This window comes from Bufo gargarizans, chromosome 5 (genome assembly GCF_014858855.1).
Source record: "Bufo gargarizans isolate SCDJY-AF-19 chromosome 5, ASM1485885v1, whole genome shotgun sequence".
Lineage (NCBI taxonomy): Eukaryota > Metazoa > Chordata > Amphibia > Anura > Bufonidae > Bufo > Bufo gargarizans.
In genome coordinates this window covers 57,961,533-57,986,987 of record NC_058084.1, presented here as the reverse complement: position 1 = coordinate 57,986,987, position 25,455 = coordinate 57,961,533, and the positions used below count along the sequence as shown (strand labels likewise).

The 25,455-nt window shown below is 42.4% G+C and overlaps 1 protein-coding gene across 2 annotated transcripts in view; it reads left to right on the top strand.

Annotated features, from left to right (window-relative positions):
* Positions 1 to 3,982, top strand: part of TMEM65 (transmembrane protein 65) — a 71,199-nt gene extending 67,217 nt beyond the window's left edge. For both annotated transcript variants that reach the window (XM_044293559.1, XM_044293560.1), the window contains one exon: positions 2,305 to 3,982. In XM_044293559.1, coding sequence (XP_044149494.1) covers positions 2,305 to 2,406 — 102 coding nt within the window. In that variant the 3' untranslated portion in view covers positions 2,407 to 3,982. The remainder of the gene's footprint in view (positions 1 to 2,304) is intronic.
* The last annotated feature ends 21,473 nt before the right edge of the window (positions 3,983 to 25,455 follow it).

The window sequence follows — 25,455 nt, the reverse complement described above, 5'->3', positions numbered from 1 at the left end:
GAGGTCCTGATCGATCAGCATGACTATTATGCTCGCCATGAGACAGGTAGTGTCTGATTCTCACTAGAGATGAGCGAATTTCATGTTTTAAAATTCGTTCACGCTTCGTTTGGTGGTAAAAGCAGAATTGTATTATGGATTCCATTACCACGGACCATAACGCAATCCTATGATGGAATGTATAACGGAATGCCTTTAGAGGCATTCCGTTATTCATTCCGTCATAATAGAAGTCTATGGGCTGCAAAACGGATCCGTCCCGCCGTTTCCGTTATGCAGGAGAGGACTCGGGATCAGGAGAGGACTCCCCTGCATAACGGAAACGGGACGGATCTGTTTTGCAGCCCATAGACTTCTATTATGACGGAATGAATAACGGAATGCCTCTAAAGACATTCAGTTATGTATTCCGTCATAGAATTGCGTTATGGTCCGTGGTAACGGAATCCATAACGCAATTCTGCTTTTACCACCAAACAAAGCGTGAACGAATTTCAAAATATTATATCTGTAAGGGTCTTTTTTTCACACGTCCGTAGAATGTGTCTGCACCCGGTCCGCAATTATCCGGAACGGGTGCGGACCCATTCATTCTCTATAGGGCAGGAATGGATGTAGACAGCACACAGTGTGCTGTCCAAATCCGCTTTTCCGGAGCGCGGCCCCGAACTTAAGGTCCGCGGCTCCGAAAAAAAATAGAATATGTCCTATTCTTGTCCGCAATTTTATGGGGGTGCCAGCCGATGTATTGCGGATCCGCAATACACTACGGGCGTGTGAATGGACCCTAATTCTCACGACCAGACAGTGCAGTGTACCGCAATGCAAACCACTGTAGAAGCTCAGCTAGACCTTAAAGGGGTTGTGCAAGAATGGGGGCTTGGCAAACCCTCCCCTCACTTGGCCGGAACTGTAAAGAGAAGTGCTCCCCGCTCCTCCTCCCACATGATGCAAGGGGATCCGGTCGCCACCATGGCCAGTGTCAAACTGGATGTTTTCAGCAAGGGAGCATCGCAAGGCGGGAGGAGGAGCCAGTGCCGGGAAGCAGGTAAGTAAGCTTAAAAAATAAATATATCACCAGTCCGCAATAATGCTATGCAGCAGGTCCGAAAAGTGATGTGGGATCAATCACGCTATAGACAGGTAAAATATATGGGGTTTGGACCGCGCTTCTGATCCAGGTCAGTATATAAGTTCTTAATCTTTAAAGGAAAGAAGGTAAAGGAAGAAGGAAGAAAGATTAAGAACTTATATACTGACCTGGATCAGAAGCGCGGTCCGAACCCCATATATTTTACAGGTAAGTAAGCTTCCCTTTACAGGTCCAGCCAAGTAAGGGAGGTTGTCAACTCCACTTGGCCTCACCCCCTCCCCTATTCTTGCACAATCTCTTTAAAGGGCATCTGTCAGCAGTTTTGTACCTATGACAGTGGCTGACCTGTTACATGTGCACTTGGCAGCTGAAGGCATCTGTGTTGGTCCCATGTTCATATGTTCCCGCATTGCTGAGGAAAATGATGTTTTATTATATGCAAATGAGTGTCTAGGAGCAATGGGGGTGTTGCCGTTACACCTAGAGGCTCCGCTCTTTCTACAACTGCCTCACCCTCTCCACTTTGATTGACAGGGCCAGATGTGATGGTGTTTACACGTCGCATGAAATACAGCTAGTTTGGGATCTCTTTACAGCTGTCATGGTGCAGCAGCTAGCGTGTGACTACATCATTCCATTCACTTTCATTAATCGTGACGCAGGCAGAGCTCAGTGTGTCAGGTCCAAAGTCGCTGCGTAGCACTACCCTTATCGACCCTTTACACGGGAAGATTATAATTATCGGGAACAAATGTTTGTGCAACATAATCGAGAATTGTCCTGTGTAAAGGTGTAGTCGATCCCTCGAACAAGTAAATGCTTGTACATTGAAAGCATCGTTGATGACTACACCTAAATCACCATTTCCTGGCAGCCGATTGTGCTGTATAAACAATCAATCTGTATGGGGAAGAGCGATCGCAACAGCAATCCCTTTTGCCCATAACGAGGAGATGATCCCTGCATGTAAATGCAGCTCTCACCTCTGCTCATGATCGCACAATTATTGGGAATGAACAGTTTGTTCCCGATAATTGCCTGCTCAATCAGTGCGTGTAAATGGGCCTTCATAGGCGCAGTGTTCACAGATACCATGAGCAGAATTCTGAATACAGCTCTGGGTTTGACCAGAGAATAAAATGTCTTGCAAATTAAGATTTATTTTTTTTTAAAGCAAATTAAATTTAACTTATCCTTTTCTATATCTTTAGGGAAAAGCAATAGGGGTCGCCATTGGCTGCATTTTGGGAATGTTCCCCCTCCTATTTTTCAACTGGGATGAAGAAGAGAAATCTGAAAAAAAGAAAAAGTGAGATTTTCTACCCCCTAAAACTCGTGCCTCGGCCAAGTATGCAGTCTCCATCTTTACAGTCGTCAGAATAAGATACTTAGAGGATCCGGGAACATTACAATATTCAGCATGACCCAACCCCACCCATTCCTGGCTTCTTTCTTGGAACAACCATTGGACTTGTCTACAACGCACAATAATGATTCATTATTTTACTTCCTTCTGGAGAACCTCTGATTTGGAATAAATTGGAACTTTTCCTTTAAGAAGCTTGGGTTGTCTTTGTTGACCTCTGCCGAAAACTGGAGATAATTCTCACCTTCCTGTCTCTGTTCTGCTCTGACGCTCAACCAATGCCACGGGCCCCATGTATCAAAATTGGTCTTGTTCCCCATAATGACCATCAGTTCCGTCATTGTTTTTCCATGGTGAAGACTCTTTGGACCAATGTTATCAAGAAGACAATTTTGATATATGAGGACCTTGGAGGTCTCTTTTTGACGTATGAAGGCCTTGGAGGTCTCCATAAGAAAACACAACCTGGTGTAGGCCAAATGCTGTATGATCTTAATGGGGCTTCTACTTCTGTAAAACTATACATCTATGGCTTCCACAATTATTTTTTTTTTTTGCATGATTTTTTTTAGTTTTTTTTCCTCACATTGGCATGCCTTACATGAGACTTCTTTTGTAAAAGAGGTTCCAATTTTTTGGTGGAAAATTTTATATTTCAGTTTTCTCTTTTAAGTGTGAAGAAAAAAAAAAAAAATACTTAGTCGTTGGCTCATCACACACTTTGGTGGTATATCGCTAGGATATGTGACTAATGCCCAACAGGTGCGGGTCCCACCTCTGAGACCCACATATATCTCTACAACGGGGCCCCCAAAGTGAACGAGGGCACAGCATGCAGGCGCACTTATTCACTTATATAGCACTGAGCACTGGCAAGGTGGTACCCGCACCTATTGGATATTGGTGGCATATCCTACTATTTGCCACCAAAGTGCGAGGTGGACCAACCTCTTTCATGTTTACTAACCTGTTTTTATTAAAGCACAGATGGGGCAAACGTAGCAAAGTATTTAATAAATGGGTGTAGCAGCAGCGTTTCTTTAGGTGGTTTTACAATGGATGTGAGAAGCAATAGCGTTTTTATTCATTTGGGTGCTTATGGCTAAAAATCTGTTTCGGCCCAGGCCCTAGCTTTGACCTGATTGATTTACTTGGAAGGAAGTGAAGGCAGCCAATCACAGGACAGTAAAGAAAGGGCGGGGCTGACAATTGTGGTATGGATTATGATGGTAGTAAATATTTTTTTTCCATATGAATACTTAAAGTAAGTTCATCGGTCTTCCCAGGCTTTGCAGAATACAAATTTGCGTGAACGTATGTAAGTTATATATCAACCTAACGGGACTCATTAAAACCTCAAATGATCAAAATCTTTGGGTTTATAACCTGTTATATGCTGTAATGTTATGGGCAGGGAAGTTTTTTTTGTTTATTTAACTGCTTTATTAGTTTGTTCATTTTTAATAAAATTGTATATATACAGTATATGACCGGATGTCTGATAAAATATATACTAGACCTTATTCTCCTGTTTTCTCAGTATTTTTATTTAAAGCCACAACTTAAGGGGGAACTGGTTTCACTACACAATTAAAGGGGTTATCCAAGACTATTAAATGTCCCCCATATGCCCGAGCCCCTCACAATGAATATACTTACCTGGCTCCCCGCTCCTGGTCCCTGTACTGCCGCTGCTGCTTCTCCCCGTGCGCGTATGAAAACATCCGGTACAGTAAGTATATTTATTGTGAGGTGCCTGGCATAAGGGGAGCATTTAATAGTCTTAAATAACCCCTTTAATGTTCTATAAAAATGGTGGTCACAAAATCTCCTCCAGGCTACTTCCTATGGATCGCCAAGGTGTCAGGCAAAACTGTATTTAGAAACAAGCCAAGGTCAGGGCAGGCAGAGTTTGTGCAATCCAAAATCAGTACAAGGGTCAGAATGGGCAGCTCACAGTCAGTACGAGGAACAGGCAGAGACAGGCAGAGGTCAGTGGATGGGCAGGAAAAGCAGGACAACAGTGCACCTTTGCAGGATACTAGACAACTTGAATCTATTGCTCAGGCACATTCCTACATTGAAATACCCTAAGGGGGCCAGCCATTGGCAGGAGAAGACTGGGATGGAGGGACACAGGTCTTTTAAGAGCCAGAGGAGATGTCCATGCATGCCTTTTGTCTGGTTTGGACAGAGCTGTGCTGCTCAGGCAGCCATACCTTCCTGGAGGGAACGGGGTGGATGCCGGCGGGGACGGACTGCTGGGAGCACATCAGAGAAGGGAAAGTGTGTTCTGGTGGCTGTGCCCCACTAAAAATCGCAAAGAGGGACAATATTTGCGGCGTCCATCGTGGCAATTTTTTTTCATACTAGGCCACTCCTCTTAAATCCGCACAAAGCATAATTGCTGACTCCGTCAGAACTGCAGCAGGTGGGTATCGGTTAGGTTAGTGCAAGTTCCTTTAGTTTTTTTTACAGCACGTGGAGCCCCTGGGACAATTTTTTTTTTCTTTTACTTCAATATCCATTTAAATATTAGCACATAAATCATCAGATTATAACTATCTTAACCCTTTAAGGACCTCCTCCGTACATGTACGGCAGAAGTCCGATCCCCAAACATGGCGCCTGCTCGCACATGCAGCGGGCGCCATAGCCGCCGGGTTTCTGCTATTTTAAATAGTGATCAAAAAGTCGCACACACTTCAGATTTGTATCACTGAAAAGAACAGATTGTCCCGCAAAAAATGAGCCCTCAAACAGCACCGTACACATAACTACAAAAAAGTTATAGGGGTCAGAATATGGTTAAAAAAAAAAAAATTGGGTTTCCTCAAAGGTTTTAATATATATATTTTTTCAGTATTAAAACACAAGAAAAATTATACAAGTGTGGTATCGTTGTAACCGTACTGACCTGGATAATGAAGATAACGGGTCAATTTTACCTGATAGTGTACAGTGTAAAAAAAAAAAATCCTTTATCAGAATTGTGTTTTTTCACAATTCTACCCCATTTGGAATTTTTTTTCCCGCTTCCTACTACATGGTATGCAACCGTAAATGGTGCCATTAGAAAGTACAACTTGGGAAGGCAGGGAGTGAAAAACGAAAATGCAAAAATTGAAAATCCTAGGGTCCTTAAGGGGTTAAGGTCCAAATTGCACCAAATGAAGTTATGGTCTAACATAAAGGTAGAAACCATAGAGATAGTTTGTTAAGGAGCACTTTAGTAAATGTATTAATGCACATTAATTCCGCAGGTCAAAAAGAGGGACATTTAAGGATCACAGAGGGACATGGGTCAAAAAGAGGGACGGCCTCTCTAAAAGAGGGACACTTGGGAGGCATGATATGGATGGTTATTGGAATACTGTTATTGTTTAGCAGTATATGCAATTTGAGACTTTACCATTGTTTTCTATGATGTCCGATGTATTGGATAATGAAGTGCTGGCGTGCAAAGAATTGTGGGTAGACACAAGTGTCATGCTCAATATAGTCATATAATCCTCCATAAGCAATGATGTATCTGTAGCTGCAGTCTTTGAAGTCCTCAAGAAGAACCACTTTAATCTTAATAGCCCTTTAGGGGGATAGTTCTCTCTGGACCCCTTAGCAGCTTTAGTATATCGTTTTCAGGGAGACTAATTTGCTTTTCATGTTAAATTATCCGTAATATATGCATTCTCATTAATTATGGATAAATTGCTGTGTGTTTTGCTAAATCTCGAACATTAAACATGTGTGATCCGGGATTCCTCCTGGAAGATGAGAAATACTCAGAGCATCTGTGAGTGAGGCTTCAAGTCTCTTCTATGGATTCTGTCATCCCCAACCAGTGAGCGGCTGACAGAACCGGTAGCAATTATAATACTTCTGTTTTTTTGTTTTTTTTCATCTGTTAAGAAGAATCCACCTATGTTGAAAAACGGAAGATACTGAGTAAGGCATTAGCACATACTTGCCTAGTCTCCCAGAATGTCCAGGAGACTTCTGAAAAAAGTGTTGAGCAACCAGAAGAGCGGGTAAGTCTCCTGGACATCATGTTCTGACTGCTCCTCATCCTCATTCCTTCAACCTTTTCCACTCCCGAGTGTTGATACAAACATCTTGACACCATGTTCTCCTGGATGTCTGTCGCTGCACCAAGTGACTGAAAGAGTCTTGTCTGGAGTCTGTCCATTTTGGAGGTCTGCACCGTTTTTGTCCAGCCGAAACCTAGAGCTCATGGGAACTGGCCCAATCCCCTCCAAATCTCATCAGTCAATGTTCTCCAGCAGGCAGTACCTCTGCTGAACCAACTTACAGGGTAGCTTTACCGCAGTAGCCTTAGAGGGTCTTTTATAGGTCTGGATTTGTTTTAGGAGTGTGGTCTGCAGTCTGTATTACTGTACTTTAGGGGGTCTGGTATGGAGTCTGTGTTTAGTTAGAGGGCCTGGATACATCTAGAGCGTCTGATCTTGGGCTTTATGTATTCAGGGGTCTGAACTTGTCTAAAGGGGTTGGGTCTGGCCTGAGGTCTGTATTTAGGGGGGGTCTGGTCTGAGTCTTTATTACTTTAAGAAGTCTAGTCTGAGGTCTGTACTTAGTTTGGACATATTTACAGTGTTTGGTCTAGGGCTATAATTGTTAGGGGGTCTAATCAGGTGTGTGGTCTGAGGTCTGCATTACTTTGGGGGGGGGGGGGTCTGGTCTGAGTCTTTATTACTTTAAGGCCTCGTTCACACTTCAGTGTTTGGTCAGTGATTTCCATCAGTGATTTGTGAGCCAAAACCAGAAGAGAAGCCTCAACAGACATAATGTATAAGGGAAAGATCTGCTCCTGTTCTGTGTTTAGAGCCGGACCTGGTTTTGGCTCACGAATCACTGATGGAAATCACTGACCGAACACTGACGTGTGAATGAGGCATAAGGGATCTGCTCTGAGGTCTGTACTTAGAGGGTCTAGATATATTTATAATGTCTGATCTAGGTCTATATTTGTTAGGGGCCTGTTCTGAGGTCTGTATTACTTTAACAGTTCTTTTCTGGCATCTGTATTTATTTAGGCCTCTTATCTGGGGTCTATTTAGGGGGTCTGATCTGCCTTTATTACTTAAAGAGGTCTGGTTTGTGGTCTACATTTAGTTAGAGGCTCTGGATATATTTATAGTGTCTGATCTAGGTCTATATTTGTTAGGGGCTCTTCTGGTCTGAGGTCTGTATTACTGTAGCAGTTCTTTTCTGGTATCTGTATTTAGGCCTGATCTGGGGTCTGTATTAATTTTGGAGGGGCTCATGTGCATACCATTACTTGTGATTTGAATCCCAATGGTGGTGGGGGTCGGTGTGCCCCATATAAATAGGTGTGACATTTGTTTAAAAATGTTGCATTGCTTATTATATCATTTCTTGTAATTTTCCTAATGTCTCTTTAAAAAAAAAAAACATATGACACAATGAAATAAACCCTAAAAACCTATATAATTTCACTCCTTGCGCTGCTTTGTCTATTAGAGAAGACGCCTGGGGCTGTGGTCAGGACATTACGCAGCAGATAAGCGCCAATACCTTCTTCATTTACAGTCCTTGATGTGCGTTATCTCTAACAAGCACATGGTAATCCCTGTGACCCCGCCATGTTCCCATCTGTTCCACCCTCTGTGATATACAGAAGAAGTCAGCGGTGGTTCCACAACCCATTTTACAGAACGTTTCACAGAATTAGATTGTCCGCGTTACCGGGCAAACAACCTTTTATCATCCAGTTGTCAGGGAAACTAGTGATGTAGATGACGGGCTGAAGACATTAGGGCTGCACCTCCTCTACAAGACGACATCCTGCATCGGGAAGAGATGATTTGCTGATGAGAAGTGAAGCCATTATCTGGAGAAATGAGGACGTGATGGAGAAATGTCCGGGTCATTTAACGCCGCGATGATCCTGGCCTCTGCTGACCGCTGCTATTTATGAAGTTCCAGTTATGGCAGATGTTCTTGTAACTTTTAAGTTCTGGAAGCTGCAGAGGAAGTGCAGGTTCCATGTTCTCCATGTTGGGACGAGTCACACACTATTACTACACTGGACACATACCACACACACCATTCATACACCGGACACACATCACACACACATCATTCATACACCGGACACATATTACACATACACCGGACACATATCACACACACATCATTCATACACCGGACACATATCACACACACACACCATTCATACACCGGACACATATCACACACACCATTTATACACCGGACACACATCACACACACATCATTCATACACTGGACACATACCACACACACCATTCATACACGGACACATATTACACACACCGGACACATATCTCACACACACACACACACACATCATTCATACACCGGACACATATCACACACACACACACACACACACACCATTCATACACCGGACACATATCACACACACACACACACCATTTATACATTGGACACATACCACACACACCATTCATACACCGGACACATACCACACACACACACACACCATTCATACAGCGGACACATACCACACACACACACACACACCAGACACATACCACACACACCATTCATACAGCGGACACATACCACACACACACACACCAGACACATACCACACACACCATTCATACAGCGGACACATACCACACACACACCAGACACATACCACACACACCATTCATACATTGGACACATACCACACACACACACACACCATTTATATACCGGACACATACCACACACACCATTCATACAGCGGACACATACCACACACACACACACACACTGGACACATACCACACACTATTCATACACCGGACACATACCACACACACACCATTCATACAGCGGACACATACCACACACACACACCATTCATACACCGGACACATACCACACACACCATTCATACACCGGACACATACCACACACACCATTCATACATTGGACACATACCACACACACCATTCATACACCGAACACATACCACACACACACTGGACACATACCACACACACCATTCATACACCGGACACATACCACACACACCATTCATACACCGGACATATACCACACACACACACCATTCATACACCGGACACATACCACACACACCATTCATACACCGGACACATACCACACACACCATTCATACACCGGACACATACCACACAGACACACCATTCATACACCGGACACATACCACACACACCATTCATACATTGGACACATACCACACACACACACACCATTCATACACCGAACACATACCACACACACACACACACACACACACACACACACACACTGGACACATACCACACACACCATTCATACACCGGACACATACCACACACACACACACACTGGACACATACCACACACACCATTCATACACCGGACACATACCACACACACACACACACACACCATTCATACACCGGACACATACCACACAGACACACCATTCATACACCGGACACATACCACACACACACTTTATACACTGGACACATATGACATACACATACATACACTTCATACACCGGACACATACACGGCACACACACCACTTATACAATGTCTCATACACTCACACCACTTACACATGGTAAGACTGAGGTTTCTTGGCCCCGCCAGAGGAAATTATTCTTGATGACCAACCTTCATATCATCAATAACGTGCAATAGATTTTGATTCAAAGAAATAGACCCTAGAGGCAATTTATTGCCCCCAAAGGCAGCTTAGAATGTTTTTCTCCCCTGGACCTTTGGGGCCCACTATGGTATCAGAGCCCAAGCCCGCCGGAGGATCCTCTGGGCCACTGCACTTATATATGCACTTATATATCGGATGCACGCCGAATCCCCATACAACATTCTTACGCTGGACACATGACACACCCATGCACCACTCATACTTTAGACACATGCCACACACACACCATATGTTGGATATTATTATTATTTATTATTAAAGTTCCATTCATTCTATTGGGCTGTACATATGATAAGAGGTGCACATACATAATACAGACAAGTGCAATAGGCATGAACAAAACGAGTTGGTACAAACTGGTACAGAAGGAGATAGGGCCCTGCCCGCGAGGGCTTACAATCTACAGCTTACACACAACGTTCATACACTGGATACATGACACATACACTACTCATCCATTGGACACGGCACACATAAAATTAATCTATTGAACCAAATCCACACACACACACACACACACACACACACTACTCTACTTTGAATACTTGTTGCATGCACACCACTCATACTTTGGACATGTGCTGCAGACATAATACTCATACACTGGTCATATACATTGGCCATATGCCGCACACATCACATACACTGGACACATGCCGCACACATCACATGAAGCACAAACAGTAGTGTTCAAAAAATAACAGTGAGTTAAAAAAAATGCAAAATCCTTATAACTTTTATATCCATAAATGCACATAATAACACATTGTATCCACTTTGTGTTAATCCTTTACAAAAAGAAAAAGGAACATTAGGCTGTTTAAAAAAAATAGCAGTGCCAGTCTCAATAAATGTCTCCCTTAAAGAATGAAGAAGTCGAGGGGGGCTGCAGGACACTGCGTTCACGTATCTTTGGAGGAATGATACATTTCCAGGCTTTAAGTCCCTGGAAGGCTTTGGGATGTGGGAAGCAAAAGGGATATCTCCACTTTCGTCATGTGGTGGAGAATGGAGTTCTTAAGGTATTGTCCAAGCTTCAGGAAGAATTTCATCTCCTACATTGTTGTTGCTATCAATATTTGCAATTCTGGCTTGCATTCAACCCCTTAAGTTGGAGTACTCCTTTACTTTGTGAAGAATTGGTGGTTTCTGGAGGGCAAAGTTGAGGTATGATGTCTTTAGTCTATAAACTACTGTTGGATAAGTTTCTGGACAGTCACCCATTATTGCACCTGAAGAAGTGGGAGATGGATGTAGGTGTTCTCACTTTAGATCAGTGGTCAGATATCTTGGAGGCAATCCCCCAAACCACTTTGAGCGATGGTGCTAAATTGTTACAACTGATCCATATTCTTACATGAAATCGCCCTAGTTCTAAGTGTCCTAGATGTTTGAAAGGCATGGCGGATCTTGCATGTGTTATGGCACTGCTCGGCACTAAATGCTTATAGGGATGGGATCCTTCATATCATTAGCACTTGCTTTAAAGCCTATGTACACCTTTGGGGGCATTTTTTTATTATTGTACTCCTTTTGAGCGAATTTTTTTTTTTCAATTGGTATTTATTAAAAATATGGAATCCTTTTTTGTGTACAGTGCTGAAATGCTCTAGTAGTTGCCCCTGTTTGGCCACCATATTACATGGCAGCTACTAGTATGAAACATCCGAAGTCGATTCGCATAAAACTTCGTTCTAATACTGTACGGATCAGGAGCTCTGTGCAATATTAGAATGTATTGGCCCAGATGAGCCGAAGTTATTGCTTCGCGAAGTCTCGCGAGACTTCGCATAATAACTTCATAAATTAATTACTACTGTAAAAAACATTTCCCGAACTCGGGTTCGGTTCCAACCTTGGAATGTGAAAAAAGTAAAAGGGTTTAAAGTCTTTCCAAGTGCATTATATTAGGGCCATTAGTCAAGGCACATACAATCAGGTCCATAAATATTGGGACATGGACACAATTCTAATGTTTTTGGCTCTATACACCACCACAATGGATTTGAAATGAAACGAACAAGATGTGCTTTACCTGCAGACTGTCAGCTTTAATTTGAGGTATTTAGATCCAAATCAGGTGAACGGTGCAGGAATTACAGCAGTTTGCATATGTGCCTCCCACTTGTTAAGGGACCAAAAGTAATGGGACAGAATAATAATCATAAATCAAACTTTCACTTTTTAATACTTGGTTGCAAATCCTTTGCAGTCAATTGCAGCCTGAAGTCTGGAACGCATAGACATCACCAGACGCTGGGTTTCATCCCTGGTGATGCTCTGCCAGGCCTCTACTGCAACTGTCTTCAGTTCCTGCTTGTTCTTGGGGCATTTTCCCTTCAGTTTTGTCTTCAGCAAGTGAAATGCATGCTCAATCGGATTCAGGTCCAGTGATTGACTCGGCCATTGCATAACATTCTACTTCTTTCCCTTTGGTTGCTTTTGCAGTATGCTTTGGGTCATTGTCCATCTGCAGTGTGAAGCGCCGTCCAATGAGTTCTGAAGCATTTGGCTGAATATGAGCAGATAATATTGCCCGAAACACTTCAGAATTCATCCTGCTGCTTTTGTCAGCAGTCACAAACACAAGAGAACCAGTTCCATTGGCAGCCATACATGCCCACGCCATGACACTACCACCACCATGCTTCACTGATGAGGTGGTATGCTTGGGATCATGAGCAGTTCCTTTCCTTCTCCATACTCTTCTCTTCCCATCACTCTGGTACAAGTTGATCTTGGTCTCATCTGTCCATAGGATGTTGTTCCAGAACTGTGAAGGCTTTTTTAGATGTCATTTGGCAAACTCTAATCTGGCCTTCCTGTTATTGAGGCTCACCAATGGTTTCCATCTTGTGGTAACCCCTCTGTATTCACTCTGGTGAAGTCTTCTCTTGATTGTTGACTTTGACACACATACACCTACCTCCTGGAGAGTGTTCTTGATCTGGCCAACTGTTGTGAAGGGTGTTTTCTTCACCAGGGAAATAATTCTTCGGTCATCCACCACAGTTGTTTTCTGTGGTCTTCCGGGTCTTTTGGTGTTGCTGAGCTCACCGGTGCGTTCCTTCTTTTTAAGAATGTTCCAAACAGTTGTTTTGGCCAGGCCTAATGTTTTTGCTATCTCTCTGATGGGTTTGTTGTGTTTTTTCAGCCTAATGATGGCTTCACAGATAGTGACAGCTCTTTGGATCTCATCTTGAGAGTTGACAGCAACAGATTCCAAATGCAAATATCGCACTTGAAAAGAACTCTGGACCTTTTATCTGCTCATTGTAATTGGGATAATGAGGGAATGACACACACCTGGCCATAAAACAGCTGAGCTGAGTCCAATCATGTGACTCTGTCACGTGATGTGGGCGTGTAGGCGGGATGCCGGCCGGGAGGTAGCTGGGTGCGGTTTGACTGGAGCCTCACGCGCCAGCATACATACCCAGGTGGGGACAAGCATATGCAATTATTGTCTAACATCCGATCGGTGTAGAGGACGTATAAATATGTGATTCACAGAGATGGCGTTACCCCCGGACGAAGGCACAGCGAAACGCGCGTCGGGGTAGCTCCATCCTTGTTGGCATAGCACACGTTTTCTTAAGGTGAGTCTCTGTCCTCTTTAACTTTTACGGCATTGGATATAGGTACTATACTGATACCTGGTTATTATCAGGGATTGCTCTCATTTGGTCATTGTTGCACTAGCATGCATTCCCTTTCTCTCCAGCCGTGCAGTTATTTTCGACTGTTGACTCCCCAATACCTACGACTCATTATTTTTTCATAACAGTTGGTCATTGTATTTTATACAATTAATACTATCTATTATCACGTTTCTTTATATATTTGATACGTGTGCAGCCCCAGGATGGCGTTCTCTTTGCTGTTTCTCTTTTCTTTTTGACTGCATATTATGTATCCTTTTTACATTTTAATCATGACATAATAAAATTATATTTTTATATACGGTACTATGAGCTCCGTTCATTGTTTTTTGCTTGTTTCACTCGGGAGCTAGTACCGAGTTATTTGCATTTAGTGACCTCTTGGTTGTACTGGGTGGACACTGTTTTCCACTCTCACCATTTGGCCACTTCTGGTCTATTTGTTTCTTATTAATGATGTTGGACTGCTATATATTTTTTTTTAACCCTATAGTATTTCACTTATACATTGAATACACATTGCTAGCGCTACACACGTATCACTCACACTACAAACCTACTTTAGTATCATTATAATACCCCCTTTTTTTTTTTACAATTTCAACTTGTCAAGAAGAATCCTAACGAGCGGTAGGCGGGCATTTCCTGCTGAGACAATATCAGGTCTCCCCCACCGCTTAGCCATGGTACTCAGACACCTCGCCACCTGCTCTCCGGCTGGAGCATCTGTACATCTGAACCATCATGATATACATTTTTCATGCAGTTGGTTTCTGGAAGGCTAAATTCTCGAAAACGTTCTTAGTTAATTATATTATCAAATTGAGAAGATGCCATCACCAAAGAATGACTAAGAACATTCCATTCACAGTAAAGCGGCTTCATCCCCTCTCTGCTCCCATTGTACATAATGTTCTGGTCTTCATTACAATTTTCCGCATTATTTTCCCGGACTACAGTGAAGACTTTGTTCTGATATCTTTGTTCCAGAGTTTGAGTTATGAAATATGATATTATTTTGTGTTAATTACAGCTCAGTCCTATAAAGCCCACACGGCTGTATCCCTCAGAACCCATACCGTGCATTAATATTCCCAGACGGTGTTACATGAATAATGGAAGGATTATTAATTATTAAAGGGGTTCTCTCCTCACAGATTACCCCTTTAGTATGGGAGCTGCACTGGCAATTAGCTGCGTCCTGGGAACTTGAATTTTGCCGGGGGAAGTTGCAGTCATCGGAATATTTCCCCTGTAGTAGATGCCGCATTACCTGGCAGCCATTTAGATTAATGGCCGTCTACATGGGTAGCACACAGAGAGCAGCCTTCCGTATGATGTCCCCATACCCACTTAGAAATAACCTACTAGGGATTTCTAACTTAATAGCTGGAGCAGACGGCTACGAAGAGCATTGTCAAGTCATACTGCTGCAGTTCATGGTAGTTTGCGTTTTTGGTAAGTTTGTCCCTGCTGTCTTCCTGTGATGTTGTCAGGATCTTGTGATGTCACAGGAGCACATGACCTGCTAAAGTCACATGAGTTTGAAGCAGCGACGGGATGTAGCAACAGGGTAATATCTATATCCCATGGTAATAAAGATTAGTAAAATAATATAAAAATAATAACTAAACCTATGGTGTTTAGGTTGAGGCGCATGATAACTTTGAAATTTATGCTTTGAATGTCATTTGAACCTGTAACGTCACAAGGTCCTTACGGCATTAGGGTTGCCACCGGCCCAGTAGGTATTTGTGGCGGGAGTCCTGTGTCGGTAATATTTTTTTTTTTAAGTGGCAGTATTTTCCCTGCTCTGGCTTTATAAATGACTTAGGAGTCCCTGCTCTGTGTCCATATATGGTTTAGGAGTCCCTGCTCTGTGTCCATATATGGAGTCAGCTCTTCTGGGAGTCCCTGCTCTGTGTCCATATATGGAGTCAGTGATTCTGGGAGTCTCCAACTTTTACTCTGGCTGACTCTGTATATGATTGGATTCAGTGTATGGCAATGAAAGGGGGTATCCCAAAGCACCGAGAACAAGACACCCCTGTGTAGTTAACTTTTATTCAGTATCTATTTTTAAATTTTCTCTACCAGGTTAACCCACAACATTCTGTACTGAAGGCAAAGACTCTAACCATTGAGCCACAGAGCCCAGTGCTAGTAAGTTGGTGATTTTCTCTGGCCAAAATCCTCAGAAGTATTTTTCCCATGTATTATTTATTCAGATGTACAGTGTACTGGAATCTACAGATATATACCAGTATATTGTATAGGAATTATTTTTGTCTTTTTAGAGGATAAAAGCAGAAGTATACTTTTTTATTTTTTAGCAAATAAAGTACAATAATCAGAAAACCGTCCATTATAGAAGAAGAACAATTAAAATAATGTAAGCACCTCCACCAGGAATGAACATTACCTAATGGACTGCACTGACTCTCTAAGGCCTCATACATGTAACCATATCGGTTTTGCGGTCTGCAAACTGTAGATCCTCAAAATACGGATACTGTCCATGTGCCATCAGCATTTTTTTGCTGACTCATTGGACGTCAATGGGTCCAGGGGCCACATTTTGAAGACCAGAATAGGATATGTTCTATAATTTGGGCACTGGACATACGGATGCGGCCAGCACACTGACGGTATCTGTGTTTTAAGGGTTATTCCCATTTTGGACATTTATGTTATGTCTACAGGATGTGCCATAAATATCCAATAGGTGCAGGTCTCGGTAACGGTGGTTGTCCAACTCCCATCTCGCAACAACTGTGAATGGAGAGGTGGCGGCGCATGTGCAGCTCTCTCCATTCCCTTCTACAGGGCTACCAAGAATCGCCAAACATGCTCAATTGCGTATTTTTGGAACTCCCATAGATGAGAATGAAGAAAGCCATGCATGCATAGGGGAACCCAATTTTCTCAAGGTGTGGGTCTTAGAGGTGGGAGCCACATCTATCCTATGGATATGCCCTAAATGTCCTAGATAGGAATATCCCTTCTGGATAATGACTTGTGGTTGTTTGGACCCTGCAGATCATCAGATAAATCAGAACAGACTTCTGTACACAAATTAATCACCTTTCCTTCACAAAACCAAACCCATCCAGCAATTACCCTCTTGATGAGATTACCGAGGGGCCAGCAAAAAAATTGTCATTTGCTTGAAGGAAGCCATAGATCCTAGCGCCAGGGCAGACATGGCTTTGGAAGCTTGTATTTATTAATGGAAGCTGACAATCCAGAGAACTTTAGAATGTTCCTGAATAAATTATGTGCATGTTCCAGCTTCCTATTTCGGTGAGTAACTGACCCATTAACATCAAAGTGGCATCCTATTTAAATTACATGGCTCTGCTTCTCTGGCTAACCGTCTTTCATCTCACAGATGTCCTTTCCCCTTATCATGAGTCTTATCTGCTCACCATCTATATTAATGAAATGTATCTTCAGCATCTGCAACATGACATCTCAAGGCAGTGCATAGTGCCATTAAATAGGTAGGGTCCATACAAGAGTAGTAGGTGCCCAATGGCCGAGGACACCTTAAAGTGAGTGTCCACCATTTACCTTCATGACATTAAATGTGCCAATGAAATTCTTAAAAGAGTTTTCCAGGCTCCTAAGATTGATGACCCTCCTCAGCGCAGGTTATTAATATCCAGTTGGTGAGGGTCCAACCTCCTGCACCTGCAGCACCCCAGACCTGGGGGTATATGCAAATTGTTTTATTGTTATGTATTGTTATATTGTTATGTTATGTATGTCATGTTTTGGCCGTGTGTACCAGCCAGAGGAGGTATGAATGACAAAAGGTTGGCACTAACAGGGCTAAACACCCTGTTCATCCCTTTTTGGTAGGAGTGGACTGGTCCTACTTCCTGCCTTTATCTACTGAGAGGAGAGGAAGCACACTCCAGAGCTCCTGCTCCTGGGAACAATCCATGATTCTCCAGAGAGACCAAGACAATTCAGTTTCAAGAATGCACCCAAGAGACCAGACAGCAGAGTGAACAGCAACTTCCTGCTTTACAGACACTGCTGCAAGGTGAGGGACTATGGCTTAGACACCCATCACCTATACCACCACTAGGCCAGATAAAGCTCAAGTCTGAACCTCACAGTGGACACCTATAAAGACAAGTGCTTATATCCAGTTATTCAACCTGCCTTCAAACCTCTTCAACTGGTGCCAGATAGTGCACTTTGGATTTGCTTCTACTGGATGTACTGCAAGTTATATTTTGTATAAAGTAAAAATAGACTGTTATATGTTCATTTCTGGCCTCATTCTTCAAACTTCATTTTCACTGCACTGATCCCCAGAGAGCAATGGCCTGAGAGAGTACACCATGACACCTCACCAGGGCCACTACCACTGCTATCCTCTGCACCAGCTCCTGAGGGGCTCGCTGCACACCCCTACCATAAGTTTCAATACCACACATAACCTGTGGACAGCTGTAGTCGTGTTTTTGGGAAAAGCAGCCACGTTCTTCTAACTTTTTCCACCCCTTTTTGTCCTTCTCTGTGGATAGAAGACTTTATAGACCCTTTAATCATTAAATGATTTACCGCCTTCATCAATTCTAATTCCAGCACCTGTTACACATCCCTGAAGCTTAAATCATCTTAACGATGATCATTTTATTTATTTATGAACAAAATTAATTAGAAGCGACCGCTGAGTAATCTAAGATGCGCCAGATGTTGCCTTGATTTTTAATCTCCCATTAAACTCCATTTGAAGTTTGTGAGAAGTAATCTGTAAATCCTCAGCAGCGCCCCAGTGATATTACCTGATGGTTATATCCTGCATGGACAGCAGGGGGGTGGGGGGGTGGGAAGACCACCTGGCACTTCAATTATTTTAGTTTTAATGCAGGACACAGCCAAAGGTGGATATGTAGTTATTATGTAGTATTATAGTAGTTATATTCTTGTACATAGGAGCAGTATTAGGCCCCTTTCACACGGGCGAGATTTCCGCGCGGGTGCAATGCGTGAGATGAACGCATTGCACCCGCACTGAATCCGGACCCATTCATTTCTATGGGGCTGTGCACATGAGCAGTGATTTTCACGCATCACTTGTGCGTTGCGTGAAAATCGCAGCATGCTCCTCTTTGTGTGTTTTTAACGTAACGCAGGCCCCATAGAAATGAATGGGGTTGCGTGAAAATCACAAGCATCCGCAAGCAGTACTATAATACTGCCTCCTATGTACAAGAATATAACTACTATAATACTGCTCCTATGTACAAGAATATAACTACTATAATACTGCTCCTACGTACAAGAATATAACTACTATAATACTGCTCCTATGTACAAGAATATAACTACTATAATACTGCTCCTATGTACAAGAATATAACTACTATAATACTGCTCCTATGTACAAGAATATAACTACTATAATACTGCTCCTATGTACAAGAATATAACTACTATAATACTGCCTTATGTACAAGAATATAACTAGTATAATACTGCTCCTATGTACAAGAATATAACTACTATAATACTCTCTCCTATGTACAAGAATATAACTACTATAATACTGCCTTATGTACAAGAATATAACTAGTATAATACTGCTCCTATGTACAAGAATATAACTACTATAATACTCTCTCCTATGTACAAGAATATAACTACTATAATACTGCTCCTATGTACAAGAATATAACTACTATAATACTCTCTCCTATGTACAAGAATATAACTACTATAATACTGCCTTATGTACAAGAATATAACTAGTATAATACTGCTCCTATGTACAAGAATATAACTACTATAATACTCTCTCCTATGTACAAGAATATAACTACTATAATACTGCCTCCTATGTACAAGAATATAACTACTATAATACTGCTCCTATGTACAAGAATATAACTACTATAATACTCCTCCTATGTGCAAGAATATAATTACTATAAGGCCCCTTGCAGACAAGCGTGTCCGGATTAGGTTCGGATGCGTCCCGGTGTATTGTGGCAAACCCGCGCGAGTAGGAACGCAATTGCAGTCAGTTTTGAGTGCGATTGCGTTCCGATGTTCAGTTTTTATTGCGCGGGTGCAATGTGTTTTGCACACGCGTGATAAAAAACAGACTGTGGTACCCAGACCCGAACTTCTTCACAGAAGTTCAGGTTTGGATTAGTTGTAGTGTAGATTGTATTATTTCCCCTTATAACATGGTTATAAGGGAAAATAATAGCATTCTGAATACAGAATGCATAGTACAATAGGGCTGGAGGGGTTAAAAAAAATAATAATAATTTAACTCACCTTAATCCACTTGTTCGCACAGCCGGCATCTCTTCTGTCTTCTTTTGTGAAGAATAGGACCTTTGATGACGTCACTACGTTCATCACATGGTCCGTCACATGATCAATCACCATAGTGATGGATCATGTGATGGACCATGTGATGAGCGTAGTGACGTCCTCAAAGGTCCTATTCCTCACAGAACAAGACAGAAGAGATGCCGGCTGCGCGAACAAGTGGATTAGCTTCGGTCTAAGTGACCGGTGAATGCGCTCTATTTCAATGTTTGCTGTGCTCTTTGTACCTAAGAGGCTGACAAAGATGGCGGTGGCTGCCTCTGGTAGGTCCTTGTGCGGTATCTGCTCTGGTAGGCCGCGCAGACGTATATTCTTCCGCCTGCTGCGATTCTCCTGATCCTCAATGAGGGAGTAAGCAGTGTCCAGGGAGTCCATGCAAGCAGCAGTGTTGTCTCCCAGAGTGCGCGCAAAGGTGAGAATTGCAGCTTGGTTGCTTTCCAGCATCTCCACCCGGTGCCCTATCTACTTGATGTCGGATTTAATCTCTTGGAGATCACTGAGCACTGGAGCAATAGCCGATGAGAGGGCCTACTGGAGGAATTTCCTCGAATTAGGGGCTATGCCTGGTTGCGGCGGCCCATCGTCTAGGTCTGTGATGGCACCCGTAGCTCCTTCTGCGTCTTGTTTCCAGTCGTCCGGCTCATGCGGCGCCATCTTGGCCGCACCGCTCATGGTGCTGGAGGGCTTCCTATTTAAGTACTTCTCCATGTCTGAGACCCCTAGGAGAGTCAGTCTTATCTCTAGGAATGCTTCCTGTACATAAGAGCAGTATTATAGTAGTTATATTCTTGTACATAAGGGGCAGTATTATAGTAGTTATATTCTTGTATATAGGAGCAGTATTATAGTAGTTATATTCTTGTACATAGGAGCAGTATTATAGTAGTTATATTCTTGTACATAGGAGCAGTATTATAGTAGTTATATTCTTGTACAAGGGAGGAGTATTATAGTAGTTATATATTTGTATATAGGAGGCAGTATTATAGTAGTTATATTCTTGTACGTAGGAGGCAGTATTATAGTAGTTATATTCTTGCATATAGGAGCAGTATTATAGTAGTTATATTCTTGTACATAGGAGACAATATTATAATAGTTATATTTTTGTACATAGGAGCAGTATTATAGTAGTTATATTCTTGTACATAGGAGCAGGATTATAGTAGTTATATTCTTGTACATAGGAGGCAGTATTATAGTAGTTATATTCTTGTACATAGAAGCAGTACTATAGTAGTTATATTCTTGTACATAGGAGCAGTATTATAGTAGTTATATTCTTGTATATAGGAGCAGTATTATAGTAATTATATTCTTGTACATAGGAGGCAGTATTATAGTAGTTATATTCTTGTACATAGGAGCAGGATTATAGTAGTTATATTCTTGTATATAGGAGCAGTATTATAGTAATTATGTTGTTGTACATACAGGAAAATATTATAGTAGATTTTTGACCAATAAATTTGCACTAGGACACTGCTGAGCTTGACTTTGGCTAGGTAAAGTTAACAGGCATGGCCTCAGTCGCTGTTTTATTGTTTTTAGATACTTATATTATTGAATTTAACTTTGAAAGCTTGGGAAGTTTCTCAGTCAATAAAGATTCACTGGAGCGGATGTTCAGGCCATTACAGAGTTGGATTATCACAGATTGGGGACACCGGGAATTCTGCTGTAGAGCAATTTAGATAGAATTTTCTCCATTCTGTTGTCAGAATCTGGAGAGACTCCAGGGACTGCGGAATCTGGAGAAAATTAACTAGGTTATAGCCTGGCTTTCTAGTGGTATAGTATACAATTTTTAAAGTGTTACCTAAGTATTTTATACTAATTAACAATACATACAGTGCTGCCGATAATTATTCATACCCCTGGCAAATTTTGACTTAAAGTTACTTTTATTCAACCAGCAAGTAATTTTTTGATGGGAAATGACATCGGTGTCTCCCAAAAGATAATAAGACGATGTACAAGAGGCATTATTGTGGAAAAAAAACAACATTTCTCAGCTTTTATTTACATTTGAGCAAAAAGTGTCCAGTCCAAAATTATTCATACCCTTCTCAATAATCAATAGAAAAGCCTTTATTGGCTATTACAGCAATCAGACGCTTCCTATAATTGCAGACCAGCTCTTTGCAGGTCTCCACAGGTATTTTTGCCCATTCATCTTTAGCAATGAGCTCCAAATCTTTCAGGTTGGAGGGTCTTCTTGCCATCACCCTGATCTTTAGCTCCCTCCAAAGATTCTCAATTGGATTCAACTCTGGACTCTGGCTGGGCCATTCCAAAACGTTAATGTTGTTGTCTGCTAACCATTTCTTCACCACTTTTGCTGTGTGTTTTGGGTCATTGTCATGCTGAAATGTCCACTGGTGCCCAAGGCCAAGTTTCTTTGCAGACTGCCTGATGTTGTTGTTGAGAATCCTCATGTGTTACTCTTTTTTTATGGTGCTGTTTACTGTGATTAGGTTCCCTGGTCCATTGGCTGAAAAACACCCCCAAAACATTAGGTTCCCACCACCATGTTTGACAGTGGGGATGGTGTTCTTTGGGTTGAAGACTTCTCCTTTTTTTCACCAAAAGAAGGAAACCTCATTGTGACCAAACAATTAAATTTTTGTTTCATCTGACCATAACACAGAAGACCAGAAGTCTTCTTCTTTGTCCAGATAAGCTTTTGCAAAGGCCAAGCGAGCTTTTGTGTGCCTTATCTGGAGAAGTGGCGTCCTCCTTGGTCTGCAGTGTCCGTTGGATTGTCTGCCTTGAGACATTGCCACCAGCAGAGCCCAGATTCACCAGGATGGCCTTGGTGGTGATATTTGGATTCTTTTTCACCTCTCTAACTATCCTCCTGGCCAGCACAGGTGTCACTTTTGGCTTCCGACCACGTCCTCTGAGATTTTCCACAGTGCGGAACATCTTGTATTTTTTTCTCAAATGTAAATAAAAAGCTTCGAAATGTTTTTTTCCCCTACAATAATGCCTCTTGTACATCGTCTTATTATCTTTTGGGAGACACCGATGTCATTTCCCATCAAAAAATTACTTGCTGGTTGAATAAAAGTAACTTTAAGTCAAAATTTGCCTGGGGTATGAATAAGTATGGGCAGCACTGTATGTGATGTCTCATTAGAACACTACTAGTGGTAAAAGATGGGATATTTTATAAGGATTCATGTGTCTTCAAATATTTGTAATGTTATATGCTCTTTTGCACTATTTTTCTTGGTTTGCAGAAAAATACTGTACTGTAACTTTAAGTCCACTGATGGTCGGGGGCCTAGACCTCAGCTTTCCAGTGCTGACCACACACCTCATTGCAATAAAAGACTCATCTGCAGAAAGAATAACATTCTTTTTTTCCGCCGCAACAAATTTTTAGAAGACAGTTATACGGTAATTTTAATCAGAAGAATCAACCCTACCAGACAGTATACCTGGTTTAATAGGGTGGACCCTGCTGACAGGTGATTCTTGAGGATCAGTTTATTTTTTGTGGAAAACGCCTTTCAAGTCACAGCATAGTAATCCCATATAGGTCACTTACTTAAAGGGCTTCTGTCACCCCCAAAACCCTTTTTTTGGGGGGGCTTGTTAAAATAGTTATTTAACGACTATTCCCTATATAGGGCTCTTACCTTTGTCTGTGGCTTCTTTTCATTAAAAAACAATCTTTTAAAATATGCAAATCGCTACACTACTAGGGCGTCTACTTGCTGGTAGCCGCCGCAAAAAAACGCCCCCTCCTCTTTTTTGATTGACAGGGCCAGCAGCGATCTCCTCCTCCGGCTGGCCCTGTCAGCATTTCAAAAATCCTGCGCCTGTCTTCATTCAGCGCAGGCGCTCTGAGAGAAGGAGGCTCGCCTCCTCAGCACTCCCTCAGTGCGCCTGCGCCGATGACGTCTTCTCTTTCGGTGATGTCAGAGTGCAGAGGGCGTGACAGTTGTAGAACGAGCAGAGCCTCTAGGTGTAACGGCAACGCCCCTGGTTGCTCATAGAGGCTTATTCACATTTATTAAAACCGCCAAGAGCAGATGTAACAGGTTAGCCAGTGTCATAGGTACAAAACTGCTGACAGATGCACTTTAAGAAATTAATGCTGAACTATGGTTGCTATAGGCCAGGGGTGGGCAACCTGCGGCACGCCAGCTGTTGTGATACTACAACTCCCAGCATGCATACTTGCTCTGCTCTTCTCAGAACTCTCATAGAAATAATTGGAGCATGCTGGGAACTGTAGTTTCACAACAGCTGGAGCGCTGCAGGTTTCCCACCCCCCGGCATAAACACAGTTTTGATAAATGAGGCCCCTGATTTTCACTGAGATTCTTACCACTGTAATGGACGGACGACTGCAGTTTCTGGTGTATTCATGGTGACATTTAGACATATTTTGGTATTCAGAGTAATATTTCCGTACGCAGTGCTCTGATTCTGTGAGATGCTGGATTTACATTAAGGGACGTGCATTAAGCAGATTGCAGTTGGCTGCAGAACCCTTCAGTACTTTACTCTGCTCCTTAATCTGGGGTTACCGTGGTAACGGGCCATCATCATGGTGTCTCATACTGCGAGGCACTTCTGATCTGGCAAGTTTCGTGCAATCGTTCTGCAGCATCTGCTGACTCCGAGAGTCACAATTAACACCGAGGTTAAGAAAAAGGTCCTTTAACTTATTATCACATATAACCTCAATATAACAAATCTCCACATGTAATATACATTTAGTTACCATGGTTACAGTACCACTAATGGCATTACAGTAGGATAGACTGGCATCATTAAAGGGTTATCCTGTATTTAATTATTCAATTTGTGGGGATCAGACCATGGGGGCACCATGCCCGGAATACACTGATCAGACATGTGGAGAGAGCCCCTGAGGAGCCTGTGCAGAGGATGGGAGTGGTAGTGGCCCTGTGTCATGGTGTATTTGTCACGGTCCCTCAGGTGACTAATGTCAGGAAATCAAGGAGATTGGCTGAGCGTGGAGGAATCTAACAGCCTCCTTGATTTCTCTTGATTCAGTGTTGATAGGGTTAATGACCACTTCCCTTTTCTCAGCTGTTGCTTAGTGGTCATCACTTCTACCCTTTACAGTCTGACCCCACCCTTTCGACTATGTGGTAGATAGCTTCATTTGGGTTTGGCTGAGCTTATGTGAGATCCTCTCTGGTGTTCCTGTTCTTCCATTTCTACAGAAGTTAAGTGTCACGTTTGTTTGTAT